Here is a 15,911-nt window from a genome sequence, read left to right on the forward strand (position 1 = left end):
AGGGATTTCCGAGAGGCTACGAGGTGTAACTGGCAAATCAATGACTTAAGAGTAGCTTTCTCCCAGCCTCCCCACTGTCTCTGGAGTGTAGAGGGAAGCAAGCCTTTTCCTCCTTCACCCTGCCTCTCCCCTCTCATCTCATCTTCCCCTCCACTCCCCTACCGACTCTTGGCCGGCCACTCCTGCTTTCACTTTTCTCCACTCCTCTTCGGCCCCGCCCCGCGGCCTCCTCCCTCCTCCTGGCCCCGCCCCTTATCCCCTAGCGCCGGCGGCGGTTACCATAGCGACGTGCACGCAGCAGCCAAGCCAGACCAGCTGGTCCCCTGCTGGCCCGAGGAAAGAGGCGGTACCATGAGCCACGCAGTAACCATCCAGGAGCCCCAGGCCCAGCCTCAGGTGTCTCAAACTCGGTACCGGGAGAGGTCGCGGGCTGGGAGCCACATCTCCTCCAATCGAGCGTATGATTTTCTGTACGGTAAGGACAGTCGCAGACCTTCCTCCGCGTCCGTCCACTTCTGGGCCAGGTGGGCTCCCAGATGGTGGGACCTGGCCAGGGGCATGGCGAACGAAAGACGACCCTCTGGACTGACCTCTTGCCCGCGGTTGTCCCTGGTCGGGTGGGGGCAGCTCCGAGCCCTCCAGGTGCCCGCACTCAGGGTGGGGTCGGGGGTTCGCGTGCATCGAAAGGCGCGGGTGCGCTCCGCTTCAAGGGGCGATCTTCCTGATACCTGTTCCGGGCATTTTGGTACCCAGAAAAGTATGCAACGATTTGTAGACTCGGAGATTCACTCAATGTTCCTGCATAAAATGCCCTACGAAAATAATCTTTTGTCTCCTACTCTCTGGGCAAATACAAGTTGGGCGAAAAAAAGTGCCAGTTTATCTCATGCTTGCTTTTCGGTTTTGTTTTTGTTTTTGTTTTCAACTTCTGCGTCAAAGCATTGTTTATAGACTAGGTCCGCTGGCTCCTCTTGGGCCATTAAAGGCCCAGTTTATTTTAACGGCTTGCTTGTGCGTTTTGTGTTTTCTCTCTCTCCATGCTCCTTGAGTTCCTTAGGTTCCTGTTCTGTATATTTTTGTAGCCTTGTGAGCACCTATTCTAGTGCTGATACATGTGCTAGGCGCTTCAATTAATAAATGTTTATTGAATTTGCCGTGGCAAGAATTGTAACCAGCTAAGCATGCTTTTTTTTCCAATTTTGCCCTCTGCAGTCCCAGGTTTTTCACCTGAACCTTGCATTGCTTTCAGCAATGTGGTGTTGCCTCTGGGAATCCCAGGGTCTCCTTTGTGTGGGAATCTCTAGAGTACACATTCCTAGATAGAGGCTGTGTAGTGATTGCTGACATATTCTGGCCAGTGGTTTTCTGTATTTACTCTTGGTTTTGTGAAATAAATCAAGTTAGCTCCTGTAAACACATCACCATGTTTTTTTCACAGGTAATTTGAGAAGGAGGACAAACATCTCCCCAAAGTATTTATTAAGCTGGTGGTTTCTTTGATGCATAAGTGTCTCTTTTGTAGAGGAATTGCTAAATGTTTCCATGTGCCTTGCTAAGAACAGAAATTCACTCAGAGTAGATCAAATTAAAGTTTGTGTTGTTATAAAACAGACAATCTTGCCGGTATTCATGGACAGGAAGCGAAGTATAGCCATGGCAGATGAGAACCTGGACAGGGAAGATCAGAACTAAGATGCTGTGCTCTCCTGCTTTCTTTCTTTGACCTTATGACCTTTCACCTTGTTAGGGTTGCCACATTTAGCAAATAAAAATACAAGATGCACAGTTAAGCTTGAATTTCAGATAACGAATAATATTTTAGTATAAATTTTTGTCCTGTGCAATATTTTGGAACATATTTATACTAAAAAATTATTCATTGCCTATCTGAATATAAATTTAACTGGACATCCTGTATTTTATCTGGCAACTCTAGCCTTCTTTCTATGTATAGTCAAGCCCCAAGTAATGATATTTTGGTCCACAGTGGACTACATGTATAAGGATGGTCCCATAAGATTATAATGAAGTTGAAAAACTCCAAATACCTAGTGACGTTGTAGCTGTCATAACATTGTAGCACAATGCATCACTTTTTCTGTTTAGATATACAAATACCATTGTGTTACAGTTGTCTACAGTATTCAGTACAATAACATGCTGTATGGGTTTGTAGCCTAGGAGCAATAGGCTATGCTACATAGCCTAGGTGTGGAGTAGGCTATACCATCTAGGTTTATGTTAAACACCCTCCGATATTTACACAATGGTAAGCTCACCTCATGACCCGTTTCTAAGAACGTATCCCCATCATTAAGCAAGACATCACTATGCTTGCTTACTTCTTCCATCTGACAGAAAGCCTCTTGTGTATGGATTTCTCTTACTATGATAGGGACTAGGGTGGCCTGCTTCTTGACTAGTTAGCCCTAAAGCTCACCACCAATTGTATAGCATCTTTGTGTACTGTAGCTGAAAATTTAAGTTAGAAATTTAAGATTGGTTGTTGGCTGGCCAATGAATTGACTGGCCTTGGGCCAGGTTTCCACCTTGACAGAACTGTGGTGGTGCAAAGATGAACTCCTTTCCAGGCTCTTTTACCCTTCCCTACAAAGCCCTATGTGATTAGTTCCCTAGTTGCTTATCTGGCCTCTTATCTGCTCTCTTTTCCCTCCTTCATTCTGCCTCATTTGTCCTGATTTCTTTGCTATTCTTCAGATGTATCAGGCATGTTCCCATCCTAGGGACTTTGCTGTTCTTCAGATGTATCAGGCATGCTCCCATCCTAGAATATTCTTCAGATATCTAACTAGCTAACTCCCTACCTTCAAGTCTCTATACATGCCACCTTCTCAAGGGCCTGTCCTGACCACCCTAGTTAAAATTGCAACCCAGTCTCCCTTACCCGATTTCTTCTTTTTAAAAAATAACAGCCCTCAAATTCTAATGTCTAATTTGCTAGTTTATTATGTTTGTTGTTTATTGTCTCTCTCGTACGAAGTCAGAGATTTTTGTCGTTTTGTTGATGTATTCTAAGCATCTAGATAGAGCAGCCAGTCAATAAACATGTGTTGAATGAAGGAGCAAAAAGAACCTGAGCCTCTTGCAGCTTTTCAGCCTTGGTGGGAATATCAAATGTCTGCGTTCAATAAATCATATTTGTTGGGTAACTGATGAATTATTAGCTTTCAGGAATTAACACACATTATCCAAATTCAAAAGAGACATTTCTAAATCGCAATTCCCAGTTTATTAATTTCTATGGAGAAATATGTGTTACCATGTTATCTAGACTAGCTGGTCAGGGTATTTGCCTCCCCAGAGACAAGTCTACTTGGGAAATCAAATATATCTGAAGGCTGCTTGTTAATTTAATGGCAAATCAGTTGATTTTAAAGGGCAGTACAGTATAGTCAATCATGAATACTCTTCATCACTTTAAAGATATACCTGATAAACAGATACTTATAATAGCAGGGCAATATTCTGTTGGACTTTGTAAAAATAATGGTCCCATCATCAGCAAACTTACAAACTTAAGGGGTGAATTCTGAAGATAGCTGATTTTTTAAAATCATGTTCACCAGTTCTGAGATATCATGTGGTTTGCATCTTTCTAGTGCATCAAAGATGGGAGATAGTATAAATGTATTGCTTCTTTCCCTTGCAAATTGGCATAGTGCATATATACAAGGTCTTTCCCTTAAAGAATTTTTTTGGGCTACCCAGGCTCAGAAGGAGTTTTGTTCGTAGGAGAGATTATAAAGTGTGTTTAGGGTGTAGTACTTGAAAACATGCTAGACTTTCTTTATGCATTCCACTTCCATATGCTGACCTGGAATACTCAGAAAAGAAAATCATCTTGACAACTGTTACTGGTAGAAGTGGTAGAGTAACAGGGCCACATGCACAACAGAGCATAAGCTGCTGCCAAGTCGGGCAATATTTAAACTTTTAAATTTGTTTTCCAATTAAGAGATTACATTGCTTTGCCATTATTCTCAGCCTAGGGGTAGATATGTTCTATTTGTTATGCTACTTGATTGTTTATTTTGCAGATCCATTGTTTATTGTGTCAAGTGAGAAAGACCACACACAGGCAAATATCCAAGCCACCCTGATTCGCAGCAGACTGGTATGTCTAATGCACCAACCAAGGCGACCTAATGAACCTGAACCATCTAGTTTGCCTAACTGCATTGATCAGATTGACTAATCACCAAATCTTCACTGGATTTTAGGTTCCACAGAAATTACTTTGCCAAGATTACTGGGGGCCAAAGCATCTTAATACTTGTGGCTCGTTGCGAGGATTAAGTCACTAATAATGAATAGAGAACCCATAAGCTAATTTATTTCAATGGGATAAATATAATAATATATGCCCATGTTAAAAGAATTTAAGTAGTACAAAAGCATACACAGTACGAAATAAATTCTAGCCCTACCCTCACCCCCTCCACATAAACAGCCATTGTCATCAGTTTCTTGGGCATCCATTTAAAGATATTCTATGTATATAGCAATAACCCCTCTTCTTATATTATATACATTGTTTTGTATCTTTTTAAAAAAATTTACAATGTAATTAAAATACTTTAGAAAAGCTGATGGTATAATTTTGTCCTTTGCCTCCCTTCCCTAACGTTAGAGAAAAGTTCCCAGGTTTAAAACCATGTTCAGTAACCTGATCCATTATCCAAGATATTCTCTATATTGGAGCAAGTCAGATCCTGTCCCACCATTTATCAGTCGGGAATGGAAGGGACATGAGGAGAAACACAGAGAAGCCCTCCGGCAGCTTGCCATGTAAGTGTCGGGTGGCTCCAGGGCCTAAAATAAATGCATTAAAAACATTTTTTTAAATTCATTTACCATGTGTGGTTTTAAAATGTTCAGTCGTGGTGTTATACCTAGACCAAATTTTCTTTTTAAACCTCTTTTGACCAAACAAGCCTGATTATATGTATTATATATATTTTTTCCATCATATATATCTATATATATATAGATATATATATAATGACAACTGTCCACCAAAGGTAGTGATGACTGAGTTTGTTGTTGCTTGGATCCAACTTAGCAACTGAAAGTGCTCTTTTCTGCCAATATCTAAAATATTTTTTGGAACTTGCGGCCAAAGCACCTTCAAGGATAAGTTGAATTATTTATTATTTTAATTACTTACAAGTTCACATTTAGTAAATTTAAAAGTATAAAGTCTTTTAGCCTGGACATAGAAAAAGTGTCTTTTGGCCAGGCATGGTGGCTCATGCCTGTAATACCAGCACTTTGGGAGGCCAAGGCGGGTGGATCATGAGGTCAGGAGATCGAGACCATCCTGGCTAACACGGTGAAACCCCGTCTCTACCAAAAATACAAAAAATTAGCCGGGTGTGGTGGCGGGCACCTGTAGTCCCAGCAACTTGGGAGGCTGAGGCAGGAGAATGGCATGAACCCAGGAGGTGGAACTTGTAGAGAGCCGAGATTGCGCCACTGCACTCCAGCCTGGGTGACAGAGCGAGACTCTGTCTGAAAAAAATAAATAAATAAATAAAAAGTTGTCTTTTAGTATTTTGTTATTCTTGTGTGCTTTTAATTAAAATTGGGCATTTTTGTATGTAGGATTTCATAAATCTACTTTTTTTTTTTTGTATGTAGGATTTCATAAATCTACCCTCTGACTAGGTCCTGGGTCTCCTGGCTCAGGGCAGGGGAAGAATCATGTATACTCGAAGTTGTATGACAGTCAAATGCAGGTTATGGAAGACTTTACTCTCAGTATGAGATACTTTGTGTAACTCCTACTCTATACACATAGAAATATTAAATAGAAATTATATGTGGAAATATTTTAGACTTAAATGATGTTTTCTTGCTTCATTTTAGAACTGACACTTCTTTTCAGATGCCTAGAGAAGTTTATGAAGATCCTGAAGTTACTGGAAAGAATCGCTATAAATACTTTGAAAGGTAGAATGTAATTACTAATGAATATTTGAGCTCTAATATTATTAGAGAACCTCTTTATGATACTAATAACAGTTATCATTTTTCAGTGCATACAATGTGTCAGACTCTATTTTAAGTGCTTTACATGCATATGATCTAATCTTTTCAACCGAAATGTAGGATAAGATATATATGATCCCTGTTTTACCAGTAATGAAGCTGAGACTGAGAGATGATAAATAGATTGCTTCAGGTCATATAAGCTAGCCAGGGGTAGATCTGGGGTTCAAACTAAGCCTGCCTGACTTTAGAGATACTGATTGCAACTAAGAATATGTATTTGAAAACATTTGAAATGAAGTCATCAAATGAGTGAGACACAGTGGAGATACCATGAAGTCATGGTGAAGGGGAAACTTGTGTTCAAAGGGATAATGTTTGTTCTCTTTGTGTGAATCTTGCCCAAACCAACATAGCCAAAAGGTTAGTTTTATTTCATTTGTGATTTATGCTCATGTAATAACCATATACTCAAATCAAATAAAAATTAGATGAGGATTTCCTTATACATCTTACTGGAGTTAGAAAAAATAGTCTTGATACTACATCTGCATAAGCTTCCTTGAGAAAGTAAATTTCTAATCCACATTATTATTTATGAGCAACCTCCTTATGGAAATTTTGTGATGCTAACTTTTTCAGAGAAGTGTTAAATTTTTAACTGTTAACTATACAATTCTATACAGTTAACTGTACAATTCTTAACTTTTAGGGGAAGGCTTTAGATTAAATCGTTGTGAATTTCAGAATGTCTCAGGAACTTGAGAAGTTGCTGGGAACTAATGGCCAGCTGAAGCCCAAGTATAGGGCTTAAAGGGTGGCTTCTTCAATTGTGACTTGTTTACTATCTGAAGAGAAAATACTGGAGTGTTTATTAAGAATGCACATTCATTGGCTCTACCCTGTATGTACTGAATATCATGGGCCAGACCTGGGAATCTGCATTTTAGACAAGAACCTCCCCACACCTCAGTGATTTTGTATATCCAGAAGTAGCACTGATATATGGGATATTTAAGCTCACTGATTTTTAAGGGACAAATATTAGAGCTGGAAGAGAGCTTAGAGTACATTCATTGCAAAAGTCCCACACATTTATGTTTTCCTTTTCCTCCCAGGCCTTTTCTTCCATTTTTTCAGCAGATGCCATTCAATGTTGTTTATGCCATATCCAAGTAAGTAACCATTATTTAAAAACTATTTTTCAGTTTATTTATTGTTTGCTTCCATATTTTCTCTTAGAAGATAGTTATCTAAATCACTATTTTTGAAATTGTGGATCACAAAACATTGGAAGGGTATGAAATCTTCTAGTGGGTCATGAGCAGTGTTTTAAAACATGAAATAGAATAGAAAATAACCAAAGCATCAGGTATATGGAGGGTAAGCTGGTTTTTGTTTATAACTTTTGTTTCAGAAAAATATATGCATATGTTTATATGTATATGATGGATTATGATATAAAATGTATTTCTTACTGTTAGTTGTCCGTTTGTGCTGCTATAACAAATTAACAGACTTAGTGATATAAATAAAATACATTTGTTTCTTGAATTCTGAAGGCTGGACAGTCCAAGAGCAAGGGGCTGGCAGTCAGTGTCGGTGAGGGCCTTCTTGCTGTGTCTTCACATGGCAGAAGCAGCAAATGCTGTGTCCTCACATGGTGGAAGGGCAAAAAGGACCTATGCTAGTTCTCTCCAGTCTTTTTATAAGGCACTAATCCATTGATGAGGATAGAGTCCTCATGACTTAATCACTTTCCCCAAAGGCCTCACCTCTTAATACCACCACAGTGGGGACTAAGTTTGAACATGAATTTTGGAGAAGACACAGCCACATATTCAAATTGTAGCAGTTGTGGTTTAAAAAAGTTGAAAAGTGCTTTAAATATCTTCTTTTGCTTCTCTGAAACACTTATTTGATGACAGTTCTTCAACATTTCATCAAATAAACAAATCAGTCACATAATATTTTTTGAATGCTAGAATTTTATAACTTAATAACCATCTAATCTACACAGACAACGTGGTATACAAAGATAAATAAAACATGGTTTTTGCCCCACAACAGAGTGAACCAAGGTAAGAGGGAGGTAAGGGACAAGGGCTGAATCTGAGACAAATGTGTATTTCTCATCTCTAGTTTCAGGACAAGGCAGCAGACTGGGTAGAGTATTCCTTTTAAAAATCTAATTTTTGCTACACTCTTTCCTCCATTAATAAAATTTGATATTTCTATAAGAGAAAAAAGTCCAAGGTATTCATGAAATTATTAGGAATAGAAACCTTTTTTAAGGTCTCATATTTCTGAATACAAATTTATTCAGGGCTGTGTTTTCAAGGGTGCATTTAAAGAATATAGTTATTCCTAATAATATATATCATCATATAAATAGGACACATGTTATTAAATGTCTGTAATCCTCAAGATAAATGCTAGTTATGGTTCTACTTCACCCTTGACTTTTTTTAAGACTGTGTGGATGCCTTTGGCTCTTTATAGAGAACAGATTCCCTGCTCTCCCCAGACAGCAACTTCCTGGGGTACCAGTTTATCCAGAGATAGCTGTAGACTTATATTCTATGAAGTGTTTTGTATGAGCAAAAGGGGAGCTATGAGCTATGTAGATCCCTAAAGATCCTTCTGGTAATTCTTTAAAATCAGGCTCACTGGATTACCTGCTTTGGAGGTCATAAGTGCGTCAGTCTAAAAGTTGTTAAACTAATTCGAGGGAGTTCAGAGGCCTACAGTGATGAACACCGTGACCTCTCCGACTCCTTCCTAAATAACCCTGACACAAGGGATAAAGATTCCATCCAACAGTTAAACTATGACATTTGACATTGTAGCTACTCTCTATCTCTCTTAGAACTTTTTAAAGAATGAATCAGTATTCCTGAGTGAGGTCAACTCTGGAATTCCAGTATGTTTGAGTTTCTGAGCAGTGAGTATAATGCCACCTTGTGTTATCAGGGATGGAATTGTCTTGGGACCAGCTGGCCTTCTCCAGCCACACCTTTCTCATGGCTAGCTGTTGGAGTCTTTCCTTTGGATTCTACATAAGCACCTTTTCAAAGATAATAAAAAGTTAATACTTCTAAAACATTCAGTGAAGCTCATAGTAGAACAGGATTTGCTAGGTTTGTGAAGCCCGTCTCTGTACAGCTCTGTTGGGGCTGGGAGAGAAAATCTAGAAGACTGTAGGTATGGCAGACAGCGCATGCTCCTGGTTCCTGGGCAGTGGTGGAGGAGGAAGGGCCTGGATAGAACACACAGAGCAGCCCTGGCTGTCATATGAGTACTAAAGCCAGAGCAGGTGAGCCTGAGGACAGGGGCCAGGACACAGCGGGGTCAGGCCAGCATGGAGCAGATGTGGGACCTTTCTGGGTTTGGGTCCTGTTTGAGGTTGGGGAGGAGGTGGGAAAGGGATCATTGCTCTTTGTTACTCATATTTTACTCTCCCCTAAAGCCAACTGAAATGGGGAAAAAATAGGTTGGAGAAATTAAGAAGTTAGTTAAGAAACCATGTATTAAGTTACTGGAAGGGTTCAAAGTAGCTTTCCTCTTTTACATTCTATTCCCAGACCCACCTGGAAAGATAGGGAGACAGAAACCTTCATCAGAAGAGCTCATTAGGCCTTACCGTAAACTAAGCACATTTGATCAGATGGTCCAAATGTGTAATTATTCAATTTGAGAAAAAAATAATTTATTCTTGGCGGGGCGCGGCGGCTCATGCCTCTAATCCCAGCACTTTGGGAGGCTGAGGTGGGTGGATCATGAGGTCAAGAGATCAAGACCATCCTGGCTAACACAGTGAAATCCCGTCTCTACTAAAAATACAAAAAACTAGCCAAGAGTGGTGGCGGGAGCCTATAGTCCCAGCTACTCAGGAGGCTGAGGCAGGAGAATGGCGTGAACCCAGGAGGGGGAGCTTGCAGTGAGCCGAGATCACTCCACTGCACTCCAGCCTGGGCGACAGAGCTAGACTCCATCTCAAAAAACAAACAAACAAAAAAACAAAACCAAAAAAAAATTATTTTATTCTCTTGATTCAAGATAATGGTACACTAATATAATAAAACTTCATGTAACTTTGGATGACATAAAGCTGATTTGAAGTTATTTCCTCAACTAGAATTTTATAGTAGAATAATTTCTACTGAAAACATAAGAAGCCATATATTAGCTACATGTTAGAAAATTATAGCAACTACTGGAAAGTGATTTCAATAGCAGTTACAGTTCAGCTTTAAAAACTAAAGCCCAGGTGCAGTGGCTCACACCTGTAATCCTAGCACTTTAGAAGGCCGAGGCAGGAGGATCACTTGAGGTCAGGAGTTTGAGACCAGCCTGGCCAACATGGAGAGACTCTGACTCTACTAAAAATACAAAAATTAGCTGGGCGAGGTGATGGGCACCTGTAATCCCAGCTACTTGGGAGGCTGAGTCAGGACAATCACTTGAACCTTGGAGGCGGATGTTGCAGTGAGCTGAGATCGCACCACTGCACTCTAGCCTGGGTGACAGAGCGAGACTCCATCTCAAAAAACAAACGAAACAAACAAAACAAAAAAACTATCTAAAGTAATTGCTCCAGCACAGGTTGAACTTTCAAACAGGTATTTCTTTCTAACTGACTTGAAATGCTTTTTTTTTTTTTTTTTTTTTTTTTTGGGGGGGGGGTGTTGCTCTGTCGCCCAGGCTGGAGTGCAGTGGTGTGATCTCAGCTCACTGCAACCTCCACCTCCCAGGTTCAAGTGATTCTCCTGCCTCAGCCTCCCAAGTAGCTGGAATTACAGGGCACGTGCCACCACACTCTTTAGTAGAGACGAGGTTTCACCATGTTGGCCAGGTTTGTCTCGAACTCCTGACCTCGTGATTCACCTGCCTTTGCCTCCCAAAGTGCTGGGATTACAGGCATAAGCCACTGTGCCCTGCCCCCCACCTTTTTTTTTTAAAGATCTTTGGTGTATGTATTTGCTGTGCTCTTATGTAAGCTCTTACCATTGCCTCTGTTTTTCAAAATGGAAATATCTCGCTTTTGCCTTCATCTTTAGTTATTTATATAATTTAACCAATTTCAAGTTACTTTTACCAACTTGAAAAAAAAATGTCTTTTAAGTCAAAGTGGCTATATTGGTTTTTTTCATATTCTAGAGGCAATGCATGTACATGTTAAAAAAGAAGTTTCAGAAAAGTATAAAGATGAAAAAAATTATCTGTATAATTCTATCTGGAAATAATTACTATTATTGTATATACATCTAGGTATTTTTCTATGCATAAAAACTCAGTTTTAAAATGTAAAAATGGAATCATACTATACATACCCACTTAATAGTGTCATTTTTTTCTACTTTACAATGAATCATGGACATTTTTGAATGCTCACAGGTATAGATTACATTATTATTTTGAATAGCTGCATAAATTCCATTATGGCTGCATCATTTTTCTAAAGAATTCTTGTATTGATGTGATCATTTAAGTTTCTAATTTTTCACTCTTATAAATGAGACTTTATGAACATGTTTTCATATATATCTTTGTACACCTGTCCAGTTATTTCCTAGAATAAATTCCTAGGAGTAGAAATGCCGGATCAAAGGGTATTTTAACTTGTCAGTTAGGTGTACCTATTTGTATTTCCATCAACAGTTTATGAGAAGGACTATTTCTTCACAACATGATCGATGCTAGGTACTTTCAATCTTTTAGATTTTTGCTTATGTGATAAAATAGCATAAAATAGTATCTTGCCGTTTTAATTTACTTTTCCTTGATTACTAGTTATCTTCATTATCTTCTCATGTGTTTGTTAGAAGTTTTACTTTTTGTTTTGTGAATTCTCCTTTACTCATTTTTCCATGGAATATTTAACTGCCTAATTGATTTACAAGGGCTTTTTATGTAGAAAGGCTATTTAAACTTTTTATCATACATGTTCCAAAACCTTTTTCTAAGTTTGCCATCCACCTTTTAAATTTGTTTGTGATATTTTTGAGGCCTAGAAGTTGAAACTTACCCTCAGTTCTATTGATCATCTCCTTTTATAGCTTCTGGCTTTTAAGCCAGGCTTAAAAAGACCTTCACTCAAAGATGATATAAATATTGACTTATGTTTCCTGTTAGTACTTTTACAGTCTCATTTTTACATTAATTTTTTAAAGATCTAGAATTAATTTTTCTGCAAGAGACAAGGTAACTTTCCCACATGTTAATAACAAAGTGATCCCAGCATTAATTATTGAATCATTTATCCAGATAGAGCCTGTCTGCCTGCCTGCCTGCCTGCCTGCCTTCATTCCTCCCTTCCTTCCTTTTTCTTTTTCTCTTTCTTTCTTTCAGCAGAAAGCATCTCTTCTCTTTTCTCTGCTCCCGTATCTCTGGAAAGAAACAGAGAGTGGGTATCGGACTGAAACAGAGGAGAAAGAAACCAGAGAATGCAATAATTCTGAACAGGTCCGAAAGTGCTGTACGGCATTCTAGAATAGCTTTGTTCTACAACCTTGCCCAGTGACACACATATAAGTAGGCACTTTTGTGAGTCAACTATGGTACTTAGACCCACTCAGTTTCTTGGCAGAGATGAGAATAACAAGGCAATCCTCTCAAGATTTGGGGGCATAATCCTGGTTATAATGGATTCATGACTTTGTACCTGTCAACATTAAAAGGAGGAATGGACTTGATGAAGCTTCGAAGATTTGTTTCCACTTGATTATATAATATTTTAAGTGATCATAAGAGGTTTCAATTTTTAAACCGATTTTTTCCTTTTAGGGCAGAACCATACACTTTTCCTCCTACTTCTACTAAGCACCTATCCATCCCTTCAAAGTCGACTGTGGGCACTCAGACTGATTATCGGGATGCTGATGTTCAAACAGATCCATACTCTCCAGAATATGTAGTGTGTCAGAACTCTATCCCCGAGCTCTTGACCCTGGCTACGCTTACTTGGGGTGAGTTGGTAAATCTCCTGACTATTGGCAGATGCCAGTGCTGATAACCACGCATGCTGTTCAAATGGCCCATGTACAGGCAATTGTGGTTTACAGTGTTGCTGTATAAAGTGTCTTACTCAGTGCAGCAACTTCATAGACTCATAATTTTTCTGATACTTCTGGTCAAATAAAGATACTATGTTTTTGTTGTAGGTATCTATCTGTGAAGCTGAATTTCAGCTTAATGTTGTAGTTGCTTTGCTAACTAGTGACCTATGTCCTCTCTTTTCTCTCTCCTAGTGAATCACTTCCTTTTTATTGAGCAATCATACTTCTTTACACATAAGCTTTTTTTAAGTGTAAAATACTGAATGCACATTCCTATGTATGTAATATTATCTTAATTTGCCAAAATATCTTAATTTACCAAAGATCCCTTATATACTTTATTAGATGATTTGGATGACCTGATATTATCTCTGAAATGCTAAATATCTTTCAGGCTCAGAAATTAACTCTTAGAATGCAATAAAATCTGGCCTAGGCCTGTATTATGTGAACCTATATAATTAATAAGTGAGAGCACTTTTAGAAATTATTAGAAATTAGCTTATCTAACTCACTCAGTTGTATTAATAGCTGGGAAACTGAGAACCAGAGAGGTTAACTAATTCCTCCAAGGACACAGAGACAGTCGGTACACAGTAATGATTTTTAAATGAGATTGCTTTTCCCCGCATTGTAACAGATAGCTGTGATCAAGTCTGCATCCCAGGCAAAGAAAATGTTCATATCTGGGCTCTAGTTTTGACTTGTTTCCTAGCCCACTTTATGAATCCAGATTAAGCATTCTCAACACCCATTTTTTTTTTTTTTTTTTTTTTTTTTTTTTTTTTGAGATGGAGTGTCACTCTGTTGCCCAGGCTGGAGTGCAGTGGTGTGATCTTGGCTCACTGCAACCTCCACCTCCTGGGTTCAAGTGATTCTCCTGCCTCAGCCTCCCAAGTAGCCGGGACTACAGGTGCGTGCCACCGTGCCTGGCTGATTTTTTTATTGTATTTTTAGTAGAGGTGGGATTTCACTGTGTTAGCCAGGATGGTCTCGATCACCTGACCTTGTGATCTGCCCGCCTCGGCCTCCCAAAGTGCTGGGATTACAGGCGTGAGCCACCGTGCCTGACCCAAAACCTGTACTTTAAAGCAGAGGCTCTACTTTCAGGCCTAGATGGCAAATTAAAAATATGCTGTAACCTTCCCTTTCTGCTCTGAATGCATAAAAAGTATAGGAAAAGATTAATAAACATATAGACACACTTAAAAGCAAGAAAGAAAATATTCGTAATGTAGAAATGGAGACTTTTTCCTAAATAAAGAAGTAGCTGGGGACCTTTGGTGGTAAGTGGGAGCTGTGCATGGCAGGGAACCAGGTCCAAGTCACCTGCCTGAACTGGAGGGGCCAGCGTCCTTCTCCTGCACACAGGTGCAGCTGAAGCCTGGTGCCTATGAAGATAATAGAACAGAGTCAGGCATTCCTGCCTGTGGCCTTGGACTTTACCTCTTAGTGTGATAAGGTCTTGGCATTAAACTGCAGGAGGACAAGAGCCAGGCAGAGGCTCAGAAATGCTTCACTAGGCAAAAAAAAAAAAAAAAAAAAAAATCTGGTGCACTGTCATAGCAGAACTGAAGTTAAAGTGTCAATAAAAGCCTCTATGAGCCAGGCCTACTCCTACCATGTGTGGGACCCCGGACTCTAAGGGAGGCCCACCTACCATACGTATAGATATTTTAAAAGTATAAATCAAGCTAAGAACTGTTAAGTAAAATATGTTGGGTTTTTTTACAAACATCTTTATAAGAAGTTAAAAGGACAAGTTTAAATTGGAATTCTTAGGCTCCTGGGATTCTATACTGTAATGTGGCAGCGAGGCGAGAGCCTACTGTGGCCTGCCCCTTTCTCTCCCAACCCTGGCTCTGCTCTACATCTGAGGGGCCTGTCATGCATGCCCGTGATTACCTCGCTCTTCTTCCCAATGTTCACACATCCCTACAAACAGCTGCCGTTTGGCCCCACCTTGGGCTTAAGGGTGAACAAACAGCAGCATATAGTATGCCCTCAGGAATCTGAATCCTGTAAAGAGGCCCATGGAGACTTTGGAAGCAGGCTCGGGCCATTTGTAGGATTTCCAGGACCTCTACACGTGGAACTAGCTCCAGGTGGGCACGGGGCCTTGGACTCCTCATCTTGTGGTGATGAACAGGGCTCTGAAGAATGAGGTTAGGTAGTAGCCACTCACAGGTCAAGGCTGCTTACTGACCAGGGTGCTTATGAGAGAAGCCAGCAGCTGATCTCCACCCAAAGACCCCAAAGCACACAAGGAACAGAGACACCAGGAGTGGCCCACAACAAATAAAGGAAATGGGAGAAGAAATTTCTGAGTGAACAGAAAATGGAGCAATCTGAAAAGGACTTGGGAAGTGCCTTCTATATTCTCAAAAGGATAAGGGGGAAATAGCAACACTAAAAACAAGAATGGGAGTCATGAAAAAGAACCAGTTGGAATCAAGGGGGAGGAAAACTATAATGTTTGAAATAAAATGAACTCAATACTGGAACAGACAGAACTGAAGAGCAAATTAGTGAAATGACAGATTGAATGGACACATATTCCAGAATGCAGCATATAGTGGTAGAACAAGATAAAAGACAAGGAAGAGCTGTGGGTGCTAGGACATCAGTACAGGGAAAATGGTGGAGAAGCAATGCAAGAATCGGTGGCTGAGAACTCCCCAGAACTGAAGAAAGACATTAGCCTTCACACTGAAAAATTCCACTGAGTACCAAGCAGAATGATTCTTTCAAAACTCACACCTCCTAATAAAAGAAAAAGAAAAAGTGAAAAAACTATTAGAAAGATAACTCAGATTACCTACAAAGGAAAAAAAAAAAACG

At 39.7% G+C, this 15,911-nt stretch overlaps 1 protein-coding gene across 3 annotated transcripts in view; it reads left to right on the plus strand.

Moving 5' to 3' along the window:
* Window positions 1–279: 279 nt before the first annotated feature.
* Window positions 280–15,911, plus strand: part of MAATS1 (MYCBP associated and testis expressed 1) — a 63,365-nt gene continuing 47,733 nt past the window's right edge. Inside the window, exons 1-6 of one of the 3 annotated variants that reach the window (XM_025376127.1) lie at window positions 280–475; window positions 4,059–4,135; window positions 4,652–4,809; window positions 5,890–5,973; window positions 7,131–7,187; window positions 12,799–12,980. In XM_025376127.1, coding sequence (XP_025231912.1) covers window positions 352–475; window positions 4,059–4,135; window positions 4,652–4,809; window positions 5,890–5,973; window positions 7,131–7,187; window positions 12,799–12,980 — 682 coding nt within the window. In that variant the 5' untranslated portion in view covers window positions 280–351. Of the gene's footprint in view, window positions 525–4,058; window positions 4,136–4,651; window positions 4,810–5,889; window positions 5,974–7,130; window positions 7,188–12,798; window positions 12,981–15,911 lie in introns of all 3 variants that reach the window. The other 2 variants (XM_025376128.1, XM_025376129.1) reach the window with 2 other exon arrangements.

The sequence above is a fragment of the Theropithecus gelada genome, chromosome 2, assembly GCF_003255815.1.
Source record: "Theropithecus gelada isolate Dixy chromosome 2, Tgel_1.0, whole genome shotgun sequence".
In the NCBI taxonomy this organism is placed as follows: domain Eukaryota; kingdom Metazoa; phylum Chordata; class Mammalia; order Primates; family Cercopithecidae; genus Theropithecus; species Theropithecus gelada.